Source organism: Ahaetulla prasina, chromosome 1 (genome assembly GCF_028640845.1).
Source record: "Ahaetulla prasina isolate Xishuangbanna chromosome 1, ASM2864084v1, whole genome shotgun sequence".
Taxonomy (NCBI): Eukaryota; Metazoa; Chordata; class Lepidosauria; order Squamata; family Colubridae; genus Ahaetulla; species Ahaetulla prasina.
Window position 1 is genome coordinate 52010771 of NC_080539.1, and position 18059 is coordinate 52028829.

The following is an 18059-nucleotide window of genomic DNA, read 5'->3' on the forward strand; positions in this document are numbered from 1 at the left end:
TTAGTGATTAGTTTCCATCCATGGTTTCTTGTCCTGCCCTCTGGTGCTTTGGAAAATAAGTTGACCCCCTCTTCTTTGTGGCAGCCTCTCAAATACTGGAATACTGCTGGAATAATATTGGAATATTGTGTGTTCTTTGAGGATTATTCGATTACTAAATTTCTGGACGCCTGAAAGCCGGTCAAGCAAGCCCCTCCCTAGAAACTGTTATACCTGTTTGTTTCTGTTGAGTTTTAAGTTGTACGGTGCAGCATTCTGCAGTCAATCTGGAAGCAAAGCTTTGGATTTATTTGCTCAAATGAAAAGAAGCAATTACCCCTACAGCCAATCTGTGAAATATTTAGGCTGGACAGTAGATTGATGAAGATTCTCAGTCATTCAGGTAAAGTAGTCTGGAAGCTGAGTCATGGTAACAGGGCTGCTTTTTTGTTGTTGTTGTTTGAAACGTTTCACTGCTTATCCAAGAAGCTACTTGGGTAATCAGCGAAACATTTCAATTAAAAGAAAAAGTCCAGTCACTGGACAGTATGGTTTAAATGCTTTGAATAAGTAAAAAAGGGGAAAGCAATGAGAGCAAGAATATTTTGACTAAATAATGCTCTAAAGCAGTGCTTCTCAAACTTGTATAAACCACTTTAATAGAATAGAATAGAATTTTTTTATTGGCCAAGTGTGGTTGGACACACAAGGAATTTGTCTTGGTGCATATGCTCTCAATGTACATAAAAGAAAAGATACGTTCATCAAGGTACAACATTTACAACACAAATGATGGTCAATATATCAATATAGGACTCACTGGAGAAGAGCCTAATGCTGGGAAAGATTTAGGGCAAAAGAAGAAAGGGATGACAGAGAACAAGTTGGCTGGATGGAGTCACTGAAGCAGTAGGCATGAGTTTAAATGGACTCCAGAGGATGGTAGAGGACAGGAAAGCCTGGAGGAATGTTGTCCATGGGGTCACGATGGGTCGGACATGACTTCGCAACTAACAACAACAACAACATATCAATATAAATCATAAGGATTACAAGCAACAAACTTACAGTCATACAGTCATAAGTGGAAAGAGACGTGATGGGAACGATGAGAAGATTAATAGTAGTGCAGATTTAGTAAACAGTTTGACAGTGTTGAGGGAATTATTGTTTAGCAGAGTGATGGCCTTCAGGAAAAAAACTGTTCTTGTGTCTAGTTGTTCTGGTGTGCAGTACTCTATAGCGTCGTTTTGAGGGTAGTATGGACATCAACTCCCAGAATTTCCCAGCTGGTCATGGAATTGAAGTCCGCATTATCTTAACAGTTGCTAAATTTGAAAAATGCTGCTCTAAAATATGGTGTCCCATCTAACCCTGAATCTACATGACAAAATACAGACTTCTTTCTCATTTATTTTATTTGTTAAAATGGTTTACAGTTATATAAAAATACCTTATACAAAACCATAACTAGATTAAATAAATATAAATATTCTAATATAAATTAACATTTTGTTAATTTTAAGGACAATTTGAAATAACAGAGCCATTAAAGTATTCCTTGATTAAGTTTATATAAATTGCATATATTTTCAGTTTTCATTATTTTGGAATGGGGCCCATATTTAACATTTGAAGATAAATGTTAGGTATGGCTAGTTGTACCAGTATACATATAGGTAGGATGCATCTAGAACAATACATAGGGACAGATGTACATTCAGAAGTGCAATCCAGTTTAAATTTACAGTTTCCTACAGTAGTGAATGTTGCACACAGTAAGCTATTTATGCATGCACAGTGAGAATAATGTTTGCAAACATGTCTCTTTTTAATAAAAATATACAGTAAATGAAATATGATTATACATAGCCTCTATAAGAGTATCAGGGTACCACTATTAATTTTACATGGAGACAGCAGCAAATATAGAGCTATGTTGGGCTCTTGCCCAAGTACCTTGAAAATGAAAAAACAGGTAAAAATTCAAGGTGGTAGAATTTTATGCAGTTTTTATTTTCAAGCGTGAAAATGGATCTGCTAATTAAATGTAATGAACTTGCTTTGGAAAATGCTGGTCCCACTTCTAAAGACTAAAAAGACTTCCAAAATAAATTTCCCCAAATTTGTTCTAATTAGCAGCACAGTATGTCAAAAACTCTACATATACAGATTTGCAGAAATTTATTTATAGACGTGCTTGTTGGTTATGCAACTATAGTTTCTTTTAAATCAATACTTTCTTTTTTAACAAAGGGAGAAATTTTGCATAGGTGACAAACTGTGTGAAGTGAGAAATAGTTCTAGGCTGTAATCATTTGTAGTATCCTCTAGAGAATGATTGTCTAAACTTTTGGCTTGCCTGGGCAACACTGAGTGAAGAGGAATTGTCTTGGACTGCATATAAAGTATATAATGTAGTTAATATATATAAATGCATATGATAATTTTCAAAGTTTATGATCTTGTAGGGCTGCATTACTATCTGTCCAGGGTCGGATGTGGTCCATGGTACCTTTGCTTGGACATGTCTGCTCTAGAGTCAACCATTATTGTGCTGATGCAACTAAAGAAGAAAAGCCTTATTGAGCTTTTATTCTTTCATTCAGCTTCACTAGGTTAAGGGTGATACTCTAAGATGCTCCAATGCACAAGGAGAGAAGGGATGAAAATGACTAAAGTATATCCATCAACACTTAAGAATTATGAGTAATAGTTTTTCCCTGCTAAAGAACCAGATAGTTTTTTTAACCTCTAAATGCTCAGAACAATGCAAACAAGATGATAAAGCAGGACAATATTAAACTACAGCATGATTGATGGACTACATCTGGCTGAAATATTCAGTTCCTCTTTTTTCTGAATTTCCTTTCAATTTTAGTGGAAGAAAAAATCAGCATTACTAATTCCGTGCTGGGATAATAGCAGCTTTAATACCCAACTTGTCTGTACTTGCTTTTAGTATGCATTTTATTCTGTCCTATTCGTAAAGCTCCTTTCCACCAGCAGGATACTTCCTTCATATCCCAAATAATTCCAGCAAACATTGAAAGTATGGAAATTGTGACTATACAGGGCACTGTAACAGACTTAGCCACTAAGACACATTAAAAAAAGTTTAGAGCAACCATGTGATTCTCTGCGCCACTGAATTCTTCAGTAAAACCTATTAAAATTATTCTTTCTGTAAATTTTACCACATATTTTAAAACTGAAGAATGGCAAGTTTTGCTCAAAGTTTTGATATATATTTATCAACATTCAGACACTGCATTCATATATATGAGAATATAAGTGGGTAAAATTATTTTAATAAATAATAATGATAAATGGTTTTGTAAACTTGTAAAAAATAAATAACAGATCTGTGACTTGCCTTAGGAGTCAATAATTAAATAAATTCGGCCAGGTGTACTTTGACTAGTAGATCTAACTGTCAGCTTTTTGAATGAGTGAAGTAGATTGGCAAAAATTATTAATAGTGAAAACAAAATAAACTCTCCCTTCCCTACACTACAACTCTTCATTTGATTATCTATTACAGAAATGAAAAACAGAAATGGTAATAATCATCAAAAATTGATATTTTAAATCAGATATCTTGTTTAAACAGTATTTCTTATAAATTCAGTTAGAATTAATTTATGAGCAACACTGTTTTAGAAAACTAAAACTACCTTCATATATGTATGTTAATCACTAAATAATATAACATTATGCTAACTTACATGTGTAACATTTGAATAGTATTTTACAGTACTAACAACAGATACTGTCCCTAAAGCAAAATTTCTATCCTGAGAGTTGCAAGTCAATAAAATAGAGCAGAAGTAAAAAATGATGAATAGAATAGAATAGAATAATAGAATAGAATAGAATTCTTTATTGGCCAAATGTAATTGGACACACAAGGAATTTGTCTTGGTGCATACACTGTTCATGTACATAAAAGAAAAGATACATTCGTCAAGAATCATAAGATACTGTAGTTGTTCTGGTGTACAGTGCTCTGTAGCGTCATTTTGAGGGTAGGAGTAGAAACAGTTTATGTCTAGGATGTGAGGGGTCTGTAAATATTTTCACACCCCTCTTTTTGACTTGTGCAGTATATAGGTCCTCAATGGAAGGCAGGTTGGTAGCAATTGTTTTTTCTACAGTTCTAATTATCCTCTGAAGTCTGTGTCTGTCTTGTTGGGTTGCAGAACCAAACCAGAGAGTTATAGAGGTGCAGATGACAGACTCAATAATTCCTCTGTAGAACTGGATCAGCAGCTCCTTGGGCAGTTTGAGCTTTCTGAGTTGGCGTAGAAAGAACATTCTTTATTATGCTTTTTTGATGACGTTTTTGATGTTAGCTGTCCATTTTAGGTTGTGAGATATGGTAGAACCTAGAAATGTGAAGGTCTCTACTGTTGATACTGTGTTGTCTAGTATTTTAAGAGGTGGTAATATGGGAGGGTTTCTCCTAAACTCCACCACCATTTCTACGGTTTTGAATGTGTTCAGTTCCAGATTGTTTTGGTTGCACCACAAGGCTAGTCGTTCGACCTCTCGTCTATATGCGGATTCGTCATTGTCTCGAATGAGACCAATCACTGTTGTGTCATCTGCGAATTTCAGTAGTTTAACAGATGGATCATTGGAGATGCAGTCATTGGTATATGGAGAGAAGTGGAGAGAGCACACAGCCTTGTGGGACCCCTGTGCTAATTGTACAAGTATCTGATGTGGTTCTGCTTAGCTTCACCTGCTGTTTCCTGTCTGTTAGGAAGCTTATGATCCAGTTACAAGTGTGTTCAGGTACTGCTAGCTGGTTTAGCTTAGAAGAATGTCTGGAATGATGGTGTTGAATGCTGAACTAAAATCTACAAAGAGGACTCTTGTGCAGGTCTTTGGAGACTCAAGATGTTATAGGATGTAGTGCAGAGCCATATTAATAGCATCATCCGTTGATCTATTTGCTCGGAATGCAAATTGCAGGGGGTCTAACAGTGGATCCGTGATGGTTTTCAAGTGGGACAGCACTAGCCTTCAAAAGGTTTTCATGACTACAGAGGTTAGAGCAACTGGTCTGTAGTCTTTCAGCCCTTGATGGTGGGCTTCTTCGGCACTGGGATGATAGTAGAATGTTTGAAGCAAGAAGGAACATAGCACATCTCTAGTGATTTATTGAATATACAGGTGAAGATGGGGGCCAATTGGTCAGCACAGACTTTTAAGCAAGAAGGAGTTATCTTGTCTGGGCCTGGAGCTCCTGGCTTTTGTCTGTGAAATAGGTCCTGCACTGCCTTTTCTGTGATCACTAGGGGTTGTGAACCCAATGGGATGGGGTCAGTTGTAGGAGGCTTGGCTGTTTTTAGTGTGTCTTGAGATGGGAGTTGTGAAGATAGGTGGCTGTAGTTTCCTTTCAAACCTGCAGAAAAATCTGCATTCAGATCATCTGCCAGTTGTTGATTTCCTTCAACCTGGGTTTGCGGAAACCGGTGATATTTTTAAGAGTTTTCCACATGTTTGCTGGTTCATTTGTTGAGAACTGATTCTTTAGCTTTTCAGAGTAGCTTCTTTTTGCTTCTCTGATCTCCCTTGTTAATACATTTCTGGCCTAATTGTACAGCATTTTATCACCTTTTCTCTAGGCTTCCTCTTTGGAACGACATAGCTGCTTAAGTTTAGCTGTGAACCAAGGTTTGTTGTTACTGTATATTCACAAGTTCCTGGTTGGTACACATAGGTCTTCACAGAAGCTGACATATGATGTTACAATATCTATGAGTTCATCTAAGTCTACAGAGGTATTTTCGAAAACATTTCAATCAGTGCAGTCAAGACAGGCCTGTAGCTTTAACTTTGCCTCCTCAGTCCCGGTCTTCACTGATTTAATTGTTGGTTTCGTGGTTTTAAATCTTTGCCTATAAGCAGGTACAAGGTGAATCATGCAATGATCAGAGTGTCTGTCCCACAGCTGCTCGTGGTAAGGACCGATAAGCATCTTTTAGTGTTGTGTAGCTAGGTCTAAAGCATTCTTGCCTCTAGTGGGACAATTGACATGCTGAAAGTATTTTGGTAGCTCTTTCTTTAAGTATGCTTTGTTTAGATCTCCCATAATAATGGCCAGTGAATTGGGGTATTTGGCTTCAGCCTCCATAATCTGGTCAACTAGAATCCGTAATGCCTGGTTTACACAGGCTTGTGGGGGGACATAAGCAGCAATTAGTAGAAACGAGAACTCACGTGGAGAGTAAAATGGTTTACAGTTGATAATTAAAGACTCTTAAGTTTTCGTCACAGAATTTATATATTATAGTTGTATCCTGAGACCAGCTGTTGTTGATATATAAGCAGAAGCCTCCTCCCTTTTTTTACCTGATGATTCTGAAATTCTGTCTGCTCTGTATATCTGAAACCGTGGAATTTGCATGCTGTTGTCTTCAATATCATCATGTAACCAGGTTTCAATAAAGCATAGGGCAGCTGCACTGTGAAAATCAGAGTTGCATCTGTTTAAAAGGAGTGTTTTATCCATCTTGTTAGCAAGTGAACGTAAATTTGTCAGGAAGATCGAAGGCAGAGCAGTTCTATTTCCCCTATTCCTTAGCTTAAAATTTAAAATTCCCGCCCTTTTACCTCGTCTCCATTTCCTCCATTTGGTTTTCTTGGTAATCCATAGTCTGGGAAATTGCTTCTTCCTGTGTTAGAATCTCCTCTGCGTTTGTAAAGACGGAGGGGGTGGGGAGATAACAGAAAGCTGCTTCTTAAAGAAACGTTACATAATTCTTAGCAGATGGTCTCGTGAGTAAGAAATCCGTAGTGAGTCGCAGAGAATAATTAAAAATAAAGAAACCATTAGAGAGCATTTCACCAAGGCAGCCTTCGGCGGTGCCATCTTGGATCTGTTTGAAAGTACCAGAATGAAAAGATAAGATTTTTATGAAGTTTTATCAGGTATTTAAATGCTAATCAGTTTTCTCAATAAATAGTTTTAAGGTTATGTCTAGATCAGTTAAGACAGAAAGCACACATCTTTATGATGGAGCACTCTTTCACCCTAAATGAGTTATTGTATATATGCTATATTCACATAGCATTCCAAGATGTAATTACTTGTTTTTAGCTTAAAGTGATATGCAAATAAGATCAGTGAATAAACCATTAACTTTTTTTAGAGAAGTAAACTACAGATTGAAACAACTATTTGCTATTGGCTTAATCATTATAACTATGAGTCATGGAAGGCTTCCCTGCAATCTGGTTTATTCCTAATATGTTTTCTGCCTTGCCAAACTCTTAACTTATCAACATAGATCTAATATAAGTGCAGTTAAATGAGAAGAAACAAACTATGACCTGGTCAAAGAATTATAATTACTATACTCATTGCAAGAACTCTGTCATATTTTACAAGAGATGGTTTAGTGTGATATGTGGATGCAGTCACATTTTTTAGAAGTTTTAAATCTAGGAGCGATTTAGAAAAGAGTTTAGAAGAAAAGGAGGAAAGCAGAGGCTTTGTATGAATCTTTGTATTTAAAGATTATTATTATTTCTCCAATGTTCATTATTATTTCTCCTGATTATTTTTAGCTACCCAATTCACAGTGTTTATTCAGAATAATTAATATTTGGATTACCAAATATACTATATATATATATATTATTTTGTACTTTGTATATTAAAATAATTATGAAGAAAAATGCAATTTCTTGTGTACCACAGCTTTCAGCTTGAGTAGGATTATTACTTCTAGGATGCAAAAATCCAGAGAGCTATCAAGGTAAAAAAGATCATTCTTCTATATTTTTACTGTCATCCAGGGGAGATCTGAATTTTTACAGTTCACATCTGAGAGTCCCAAGCTTGATAGAAGAATAAATGTGCAAGATATATATATGTTGTTAATTTCTAATTAACAACAGACTATCCTTTCAAAATAATAACCTAATATAAATGACATACATTTAGCCCCATTATTCATAATAAAGTAGGTCCTTTGGTTGGTCTGTTTTGCAGTAAAAATGAATGGCATTCTATATCATTAGATTTTGGATTTCTTGATTGTGGAGCAGAAAATTCATGAACTGTCTTCTTCTGTTGATGAAAATTGTTAATGTAGCTGGCAATAAGTAGAGTAATCTCAAGGATCTGAAACAAAATGTATGATACATTTAGAACACCTTTAATAGACTTTAATTGTCTAATTGGACTACGCTGAATGAGGAGTAAAAAGTAGAGTGTGTCTTAAAGTTCCAATTCAACGCTTTCTCCAATGCATTGATAATATTGTTGTCAAAGTGTGTCCATCAATCAAAGGATATGGAAGGAATATGGTGCCTTTGCACCAGTTGATGTAACTAGCTACAGAAATGACAACAGCTTTTCTTGTTGGCCTCCACCCATTTGGAAAACATGCTTTTGCATTTTGAAAATGATATTTTAATAAAGATCAGGAAAAGACAAAAAGACCTTTCCTTTTTGTTATAGGTCAAAAAGATTTTTACAACAAATACTGTAAAAGAGAAGACTGACTGAGGATATTTTCCTAAACATTCTTGATTCTCTCTTCTCCTTTTACTTCATATATTGCTTTCATAACGATTGTAGCCAATCACAAAATACATATTTAATAAAAGGCCAGTCCTAATCCTTCCTGCATGTTTTTGACAACCGTTCCACTTACCTTTACATTTTGTTTAGGTTTAAGCAAAGGATTAGTTACAGCCATCTAAATACCTATGAGACCCATCTGGAAACTAGAGACGTTCTTGAAAATAAAAATGGTGCCAATCATTTGTTTTGAACCATGCCAGCCTTACATGTTAGATGAAAAGCATTTTTAAAAACAAAACTTAAAAGTCAATTAAGGAGGGAGATTTCCATGAGTGCTAGATGTCTACTTTTGTTCTACATATGCAATGTCATTTAAAGTTGGTAAACAATTTTGATTAATATACTAACCTTTGGTTTGGCAAAAGTAAACAAGAGTTTTTCAGTATGTTTCTCTTCTGTACTCGTGTTGTTTACCACCAGCATAAAGTCTTCTTGATAACCTCCAAAGGTCACTAGGTTCTTATATAAATATGTCAATATTAACCGCTTAGAAGTACAATAGAAATGATGTTCCATGAAAGAGAGGAAAAAGAAATAAAGAGAGAAAATAATGTCTATTTATTGTCATAGGCATGGCTTTTAGAATGATTATAAGGGAACGTTTCATTTCAGGAATAATCTGTCATGACTGCATTCTAAACCTTTGTTACTAAAGTGACCGACATAGAATCAATTCAACCAAAATACTGTGCAACATGCTCACTAAATATTATCTCACATAGACATAGAATACATTTATAAATAAACCAGCATATATTCACAATCATAATGTTTCTTGAATTATATGTACTGGTGGTTTGGATCCTGACTTAATCATACTTCAAGAATACACTATAAAAGCAGAGGGGCAATATCTAATTAAATTCAGCCCTTTTGATTTTAATTAACTATATTAAATATGATTAACTCTGAATCCAGTCTAATGAGTCTTATTTTTTAGAACAAGTATTTGGCATTATGGTCTAAGACATACTTTCTAGAAACAACTCTTTTAATGGAGTGTGAGAATAACCTTTTTTTTTTTTACATTTATATCCCGCCCTTCTCCGAAGACTCAGGGCGGCTTACATTGTGTAAGGCAATAGTCTCATTCTATTTGTATATTTATATACAAAGTCAACTTATTGCCACCCCAACAATCTGGGTCCTCATTTTACCTACCTTATAAAGGATGGAAGGCTGAGTCAACCTTGGGCCTGCCTAGAACCTGCAGTAATTGCAGGCAGCTGTGTTTAATAACAGGCTTCTTACAGCCTGAGCCACACAACCTTGAAGAATAGGAGGAAGAGCCATAGCCAAAACAATGGTTAGATAAGAACAATCTTAGTCCAAAGCAGAAATATAATTTGAGAAAACATCTCAGACTTAAGAGTTTTCTGTAGAGTAAAGGGAGGTGGATGGTCACATTCATACTTGCAAGATAGTGTAATACTGTATATATTAGCATTCATATATCAGGGTTTCTTGTCTGGTTTACCTCCAAGGACTGATAACAATATTGCAAATCTAAATATAACTCCCCATTTATATTAAAAATTGTAATTGCCATATAAATACTAGTTTAAAAAAATTTCAAGACTATTTTCTAATAGTGACAATCTAAATCAACAACAACCAGTTGTACAGGATGCTTCCTTTAGCGCAGTTATAAGTATGTTGAATTCTGATTTTGTATAAGCTGGTCTAATACTGTAAATAACCTTTGCAGATATAAATACTATTCATTTATGTATAAAGCATTCAAACTATTTTCTCCGTACCATGGAGTTGTATTCAAGAACATTAATACCATTTTCAGAAACAGCAAGCCATATCAATTTGCTCTCTGGTGCGGATGCTGTCAAAAGCTAAAAACAAACAAACCACAAAATAAATATACATAAAGTATGTACTTACTGTAGTTGTGACATTATATATAATAACGAACTGTTCTACATTTTAAATTAATAACTGAAACAATGAACAATTCCATAAAAAGAAACTACCTGAAGGTAAGCAATGAAATTTATTGACGTTTCCTCTGGAAACACAAATAATATTACAGAGACGCGGGTTCCCCCTTCTGGATGTATTCAGGCAGAGACTAGATAATCACTTGTCACGAATGCTCAAATTTAGATTCTTCCCTCAGTAACCTTATTCCAACTGGCGCCGGTGGAGCCCCGGGATTGCTGGCAGGATTTGGTGACTGGTGTCCCTTCCTAGATGGTGGGGATGTCGGTGGCCTCATGCGGCGGCGATGGGACACTTTTGGCGGCGATGGCCAGGCGGAGGTGGCCGGTGGCGGCGGCCTGCCTCGGTGTTTCAAGGCGGCGGACGGCCTGCTTAACATCTTTATCATCGGTCCCCCCCCCTCCTTCTTCCTTAGTCCACCCCTGACTATTTATATGGGGTGGTGAACTGACTGAGTGAGCGGTTTTGTCCTCTACCGCACAAGGATCACCATTGACTGTTTCCCATCAGGACAGACTGGTCGTGGTCACTGTATCATCTGTTACCATCTTGACCGGCCCAGGATGGGCCTCCTGCCGGACTTTCTCTGTGATGTGAACGTTTACTGCGGCTGACCTTCTTGCCCTGCAAGATGCCCCTCTCTCGCGGGTTTGGCCCTCCATATTATCGAGGGCCCACCTTGAGGACGGGCTTTGGAGCCCGAGGTGGCATGCTAAAATAGGAGGCTTAGGGCTTTTAATTAGTTGTTTTAATAGATTTTTAAGGGAGTTTTAATGGGGATTTTAAGGGTTGGGAGGGGAGGGTGGAGATGGGGGGAAACCCATTGGGGTGGGAGGGGAGGGTATGTCCAGTCCCAGTGCGTGCTCACGGCTTTATTTCATTGGGTCCAAGACAGGGGAGGGGATGTTCAGAGCGTAGAGTGTCATTCCATCTGTACGGTAAGTGGGAGAGGCAGATATGGCGGAGGCAAGGGGTCGCATCATCCTCTGGGAGCACGTGCTCGATGTTTAAAGGCGATCACATGCTCCGGCCCCTCAGTCCTTACCCGTTCCCCGGATGGCCAAGATCCTCAGAGCTTGGGTCTTCGGCTGATGCTGTGCAATGCCCGGTCCGTGGTAAATAAGGCTCCCTTGATTTACGATCTTATACAGAGGGAGTCCGCGGACATTACGGGCATTACGGAGACCTGGTTGGGCACAGAGGGGGGTGTTCCCCTGGTTGAACTGTGCCCTCCAGGTTTCCGTGCATTTCATCAGCCGAGGGCCCAAGGTAGGGGTGGGGGGGTGGCGGTTGTGATTAGAGAAAGTCTAGAGCCAAGGGAGTCCACTGTGCCTCAGATAGCTGGTTGTGAATCCCTCCTTGTGAAGTGGGGCCATAGGAATCAGATGGGTCTGTTGACCTGGCTCCTTGCTGCGTGACTACAGCCCTGCCTGAGCTGCTGGAGGTGCTTGCCGGGGTGGCAGTTGAGACTCCCAGACTTTTGGTCATGGGGGACTTCAACTTGCCATCGGCCGGCTTGTCATCAACGGTAGCTCAGGAGTTCCTGGCTTCCATGATGGCCATGGACCTGATTCAAGTAACTGATGGCCCCACACACACAGGGGGAGGCACACTAGATCTGATTTTTATCTCTGGACAGTGGATTAATTATCTGGTATTAGGAGATTTAATGACGGAACCGTGTCATGGTCGGATCATTTCTCCTTCGCCTGGACTTTCAGACCGCCACCACCGCAGGGAGACGGAGCCAATGCGTTGGTTCCGTCCCAGGCGCCTGATGGACCCTGAGAGGTTCCGGACGGAGCTTGGGCGTTCCTGAGGATCTTGCCCACGGCACGACTGAAGAACTCGTTGCGGCCTGGGAGCGGGCCGCGACGGGGCTTTGGACCGTGTCGTGCCTTTGCGACCTCTGACCCGGCGCAGATCTCACTTGGCTCCTTGGTTCTCTGAGGAGCTGAGGGAGATGAAACGCCGGAGAAGACGCCTAGAGAGTACCTGGAGGTCTAGCCGTTCCGAGGCTGATCGGACACTAGTGAGATCTTTACTAAGACCTACCTAGTGGCAATGAGGAGGCGAAAGCGTTCCTACGTTTCCACCCTCATTGCATCGGCAGATAACCGCCCGCCCGCCCTGTTCTGGGTGACTCGCTCCCTCCTTCATCAGGAGGGGTGGGATGACCCCCTACAGGGACGTGCTGAGGAGTTTAACGGTTATCTATACGATAAAATCGCTCAGCTTGGATAGTCTAGACCAAAATTGCGATGATCCAAGTGGGATGGCAGAGGCACGCCTTGTTGAGGTTATTTGGGATGAGTTTGAGACTGTGGCTCGAGGACGTGGACAGGTTACTGGGAGGCTACATGCCACCACATGTTTACTGGACCCGTGTCCTTCCTGGTTGGTGCTGGCCACTCAGGAGGTGACACAAGGCTGGCTCCAGGGAATTATAAATGCTTCATTGATGGAAGGGGTTTTCCCCGCTGCTTTGAAAGAGGCAGTGGTGAGACCCCTCCTCAAGAAGCCCTCCTGGACCCAGCTATTTTGGGAAATTATCGTCTGTTCCAACCTTCGCTTTGTGGCGAAGGTTGTAGAAATGGTTGCATGGCAGCTTCGGTACCTGGATGAAGCTGTCTATCTAGACCCGTTCAGTCCGGCTTCCGGGCCGGTCACAGCACGGAGACAGCTTTGGTCGCTTGGTGGATGACCTCTGGAGGGCCAGGGATAGGGGTTGTTCCTCTGCCCTGGTCCTATTAGATCTCTCAGCGCTTGATACCATCGACCATGGTATCTTGCTGCACGGTTGGAGGGGTTGGGAGTGGAGGCACCGTTTATCGGTGGTTCTCCTCCTATCTCCGACCGTCGCAGACGGTGTTGACAGGGGGCAGAGGTCACCGCGAGGCACCTTACTTGTGGGGTGCCTCAGGGTCGATTCTCTCGCCTCCTGTTCAACATCTACATGAAGCCGCTGGGTGAGGTCATCAGTGGTTTCGGGTGAGTTATCATCTGTACGCTGATGATACTCAGCTGTACTTTTCCACCCGAACCACCCCAACGCTGTCAAGTGCTGTCCCGGTGTCTGGAAGCTGTACGGGTCTGGATGGGGAGAAACAGACTCAAGCTCAATCCTCCAAGACGGAGTGGCTGTGGATGCGGCACCCGGTACAGTCAGCTGCAGCCGCAGCTGGCTGTGGAGCGGTTATTAGCCCCAATGGGTCCTCTTGGATGGGCGACTGTCGTTTGATCATTTGGCGGCCGTCTCCAAGAGGGCCTTCCACCAATACGCTTGGTGCGCCAGTTGCGCCTTTCTTGACCGGGATGCCTTATGCACGGTCACTCATGCCCTTGTCACTTCCGCTTGGACTATTGCAATGCTCTCTACATGGGGCTGCCCTTGAAGTGCACCCGGAGGCTGCAGCTAGTCCAGAATGCAGCTGCGCTGGTAATAGTGGGGCAACTCGTTGCTCCCATGTAACACCAATCCTGCGCAGCTTGCACTGGCTTCCTGTGGTCTTCGGTGCGCTTCAAGATTTTGGTTACCACCTTTAAAGCGCTCCATGGCTTAGGACCCGGTACTTACGGGACCGCCTGCTGTTACCTTGTGCCTCCCACCGACCCGTGCGCTCACACAGAGGGCCTTCTCAGGGTGCCGTCCGCCAAGCAATGTCGGCTGGCGGCCCCAGGAAGGGCCTTCTCTGTTGGAGCTCCTACGCTCTGGAATGAACTTCCCCCCGGTTTACGTCAATTGCCTGATCTTCGGACTTTTCGGCGTGAGCTGAAAACGCACCTATTTATTCAAGCGGGACTGGATTGAAATTTTATTGGGGTATTTATTTTTTAAGATTTTAAATGGTTTTAAAATTTCGGCCACATTATAATATTTCTTTTTAACTTCTTTTAATGTTTATATATTGAATTTTTACTTGGCTGTACACTGCCCTGAGTCCTCCGGGAGAAGGGCGGTATAAAAATCGAAATAAATAAATAAATAAATAAATAAATAAACTCTGCTTTTATTATAATCAGATTTTCCTGCTTTTGGACTATTCTATTATGCTCAAACATAAAGTGATATCAAAACAAATATACATATACATACATACATACATATATACAAGGGTATATATATATATATATGTGTATATATATATATATATATATATATATATATATATATATATATATATATATATATATATATATATATATATATATATATATATATATATGTTTTCTGAGGTTTTCGCGGTGTTTGTATATAGGTCTTTGGTTGTTCGGGTTTTCTCCCGTAAATTGGAAGTGTCTTGGCGACGTTTCGGAAGTCTCATTCATCATCTTCAGGCTTCAACCGTGCTTCTGGGAGCAATGTGTGATCGCAGCTGTTTCTTCCTTTTAACTGCTAGTGGGGTTTGAACTGATTGGGTGGGAGCTTGGCTGTGCTCTGATTGGATGGGGTTTTTCTGTGCTCTGATTGGCTGGGGTGTGTCCTGTGTTGGTGGGGGCTTGGTTGTGCTCAGTCTAGTCTGTGCTGCAGGGGATTTGAGCTGGTGAGCTGCATAGCTGTTGTTTGGCTTTGTGGTCGTGCTACATCTTCATAGTGGGTGTCAGTCTGCTGCATGTATGGATTGGAGGGTTTGAAATGGCTAATGTTGCAGCTGCGGTCTGGCTTCTGGTCCTTGGTCGTGCTTCATGATCAGTGTGGGTTTGGGTCTGCTTTCTGGGTGGATGTGCGGTGGTGACATCCTGTGTGGACCTGTGAGTGTGGGTCTGGTGTCATTCCTCGTGTTAGGGACTCGTTTGTCAATAAGGCGGGTTTCCAAATGGCTGGTAGGCGGAGGTGTCATCTCGTTTGTTCATGCTGTGTGGGCGTTTTCTATCTCAATGGCTTCTCTGATTATTCTGTTGTTAAAGTGTTCAGTTTTGGCGATAGTTCTGGTCTTTTAAAGTCAATATCATGTCCTGTGACTTTAAAGTGTTGGACCAGGAAGAAGTTGGTTCCTCTTTTTTGAATGAGTTCTTGTGTTCTTCAATGCGTGCACTTATTCTTCTGTTGGTTTGTCCAATGTATGTGGTGGGGCAGGCGGTGCATGGGATTTCATATACTCCTTGATTTTCTAACTCAATTTTGTCTTTGGGGTTTCTTAGGATGGTGGATATTTTTCTGTTTGTGCAGAATGCTGTCTTGATGTTGTGTTTGTGGAGGATCTTGCTGATTCTGTCTGTGGTGCCTTTTATATATGGGAGGAGGGCTGTGCCGTTTTCTTGTTCTCTGTCTTGGATTTTAGTGGGGGGTTCTTTTTGGATTAGTTTGGTAATCTTATTTCTCTGGAATCCATTGGATGTTAGTACGTTAGTGAGAGTGTCTAGGTGCGGTTTTAGGTGTTGTTCATCAGCTAAGCATTTTGTTCTGGAGATGAGTGTCTTGGCTACGGAGTTGATCTGTGCTGGGTGGTGGTGTGAGAGTGCGTGCAGATAGCGGTTTGTGTGTGTTTTCTTCTGGTAGATGGTGTGTCCTAGGGAGCCATTGGGTTTTCTGTAGACTAAGACATCCAGGAAGGGAAGTTGGTTATTAACTTCTGTTTCCATGGTGAACTGTATTTTGGGGTGTAGGCTATTGAGGTGTGTGAGGAAGTTGTCAAGTTTTTCTTTCCCGTGTGGCCAGATTATGAAGGTGTCGTCTACATATCTGAGCCAGAGTTTGGGTTTGTGATCAGAGCTGGGGTTTCAAAGTGTTCCATGTAGAGATTGGCAATGACAGGTGAGAGGGGTGATCCCATGGGTGCTCCTTCTATTTGTTTGTATTTTTGTCCATTATAGATGAAGTATGTGTTGGATAGGCAGTGGTTGGTCAGATCTAGGATGTGCTTGGGGGGGTTATATTTGTTTTGGATAGCTGTCAAGGCTTCTTTGATTGGCACTTGGGTGAAGAGGGATATGACATCAAAGCTCACGAGTAGGTCGCTGGGCTGTAAGTTTTGTTTCTTTATGATCTCTATGAACTGGAATGAGTTTTTTACGTGTGATGGATTCTGCATAGGGCTGTAGTTGTTTGGCGAGAAATTTGGCTAGGTTTTGTAGAGGTGAGCCTATGGAGCTGACTATGGGTCTGAGTGGGTTCCTTCTTTGTGTATCTTGGGAGGCCATAGAGCTTAGGCACCACAGACAGAATCAGCTAGATCCTCCACAAACACAACATCAAGACAGCATTCTGCACAAACAGAAAAATATCCACCATCCTAAGAAACCCCAAAGACAAAATTGAGTTAGAAAATCAAGGAGTATATGAAATCCGATGCACCGCCTGCCCCACCACATACATTGGACAAACCAACAGAAGAATAAGTGCACGATTGAAGAACACAAGAACTCATTCAAAAAGAGGAACCAACTTCTTCCTGGTCCAACACTTTAAAGTCACAGGACATGATATTGACTTTAAAAGACCAGAACTATCGCCAAAACTGAACACTTTAACAACAGAATAATCAGAGAAGCCATTGAGATAGAAAACGCCCACACAGCATGAACAAACGAGATGACACCTCCGCCTACCAGCCATTTGGAAACCCGCCCTTATTGACAAACGAGTCCCTAACACGAGGAATGACACCAGACCCACACTCACGAGGTCCACACAGGATGTCACCACCGCACATCCACCCAGAAAGCAGACCCAAACCCACACTGATCATGAAGCACGACCAAGGACCAGAAGCCAGACCGCAGCTGCAACATTAGCCATTTCAAACCCCTCCAATCCATACATGCAGCAGACTGACACCCACTATGAAGATGTAGCACGACCACAAAGCCAAACAACAGCTATGCAGCTCACCAGCTCAAATCCCCCTGCAGCACAGACTAGACTGAGCACAACCAAGCCCCCACCAACACAGGACACACCCCAGCCAATCAGAGCACAGAAAACCCCATCCAATCAGAGCACAGCCAAGCTCCCACCCAATCAGTTCAAACCCCACTAGCAGTTAAAAGGAAGAAACAGCTGCGATCACACATTGCTCCCAGAAGCACGAAGCTGAAGCCTGAAGATGACGAATGAGACTTCGAAGCGTCGCCAAGACACTTCCAATTTTACGGGAGAAAACCCGAACAACCAAAGACCTATATATATATATATATATATATATATATATATATATATATATATATATGTATCTTTGGTTATAATTTCTCCATATAGATGTCTTGATATTAGATCAAGCGTCGCCAAGACACTTCCAATTTTATGCGGAAGAAAACCCGAATAACCAAAGACCTACGTACATACATATATACATACACATACACACCGTATTTTTCAGAGTATAAGACACACCTTAGTGCATCTTATACTCCTTCCTTTGGGAGGAAAATAAGAAAAAAGCTGATTGGCAGGTGTATTGGCCTCTTGGAATACCCCCAATCAGCTGTTCCCAGAAGTGAATTTTAGCAACAAGTTCCTTGGTTGTGAACTTTGTGCTTGCTTTTTTTTCTGCCTCTGAAACTTCTGAAACACTGTTTCAGA

General features: G+C 40.8%; 1 protein-coding gene across 3 annotated transcripts in view; it reads right to left on the bottom strand.

Annotated features, from left to right (window-relative positions):
• Nucleotides 1–687: 687 nt before the first annotated feature.
• Nucleotides 688–18059, bottom strand: part of PLEKHH2 (pleckstrin homology, MyTH4 and FERM domain containing H2) — an 87246-nt gene continuing 69874 nt past the window's right edge. For 2 of the 3 annotated variants that reach the window (XM_058165236.1, XM_058165237.1), the window contains exons 28-30: nt 10345–10431; nt 8933–9070; nt 688–8119 (exon numbers count right to left, since the gene is read on the bottom strand). In XM_058165236.1, coding sequence (XP_058021219.1) covers nt 7949–8119; nt 8933–9070; nt 10345–10431 — 396 coding nt within the window. In that variant the 3' untranslated portion in view covers nt 688–7948. The remainder of the gene's footprint in view (nt 8120–8932; nt 9071–10344; nt 10432–18059) is intronic. The other variant, XM_058165238.1, reaches the window with a different exon arrangement.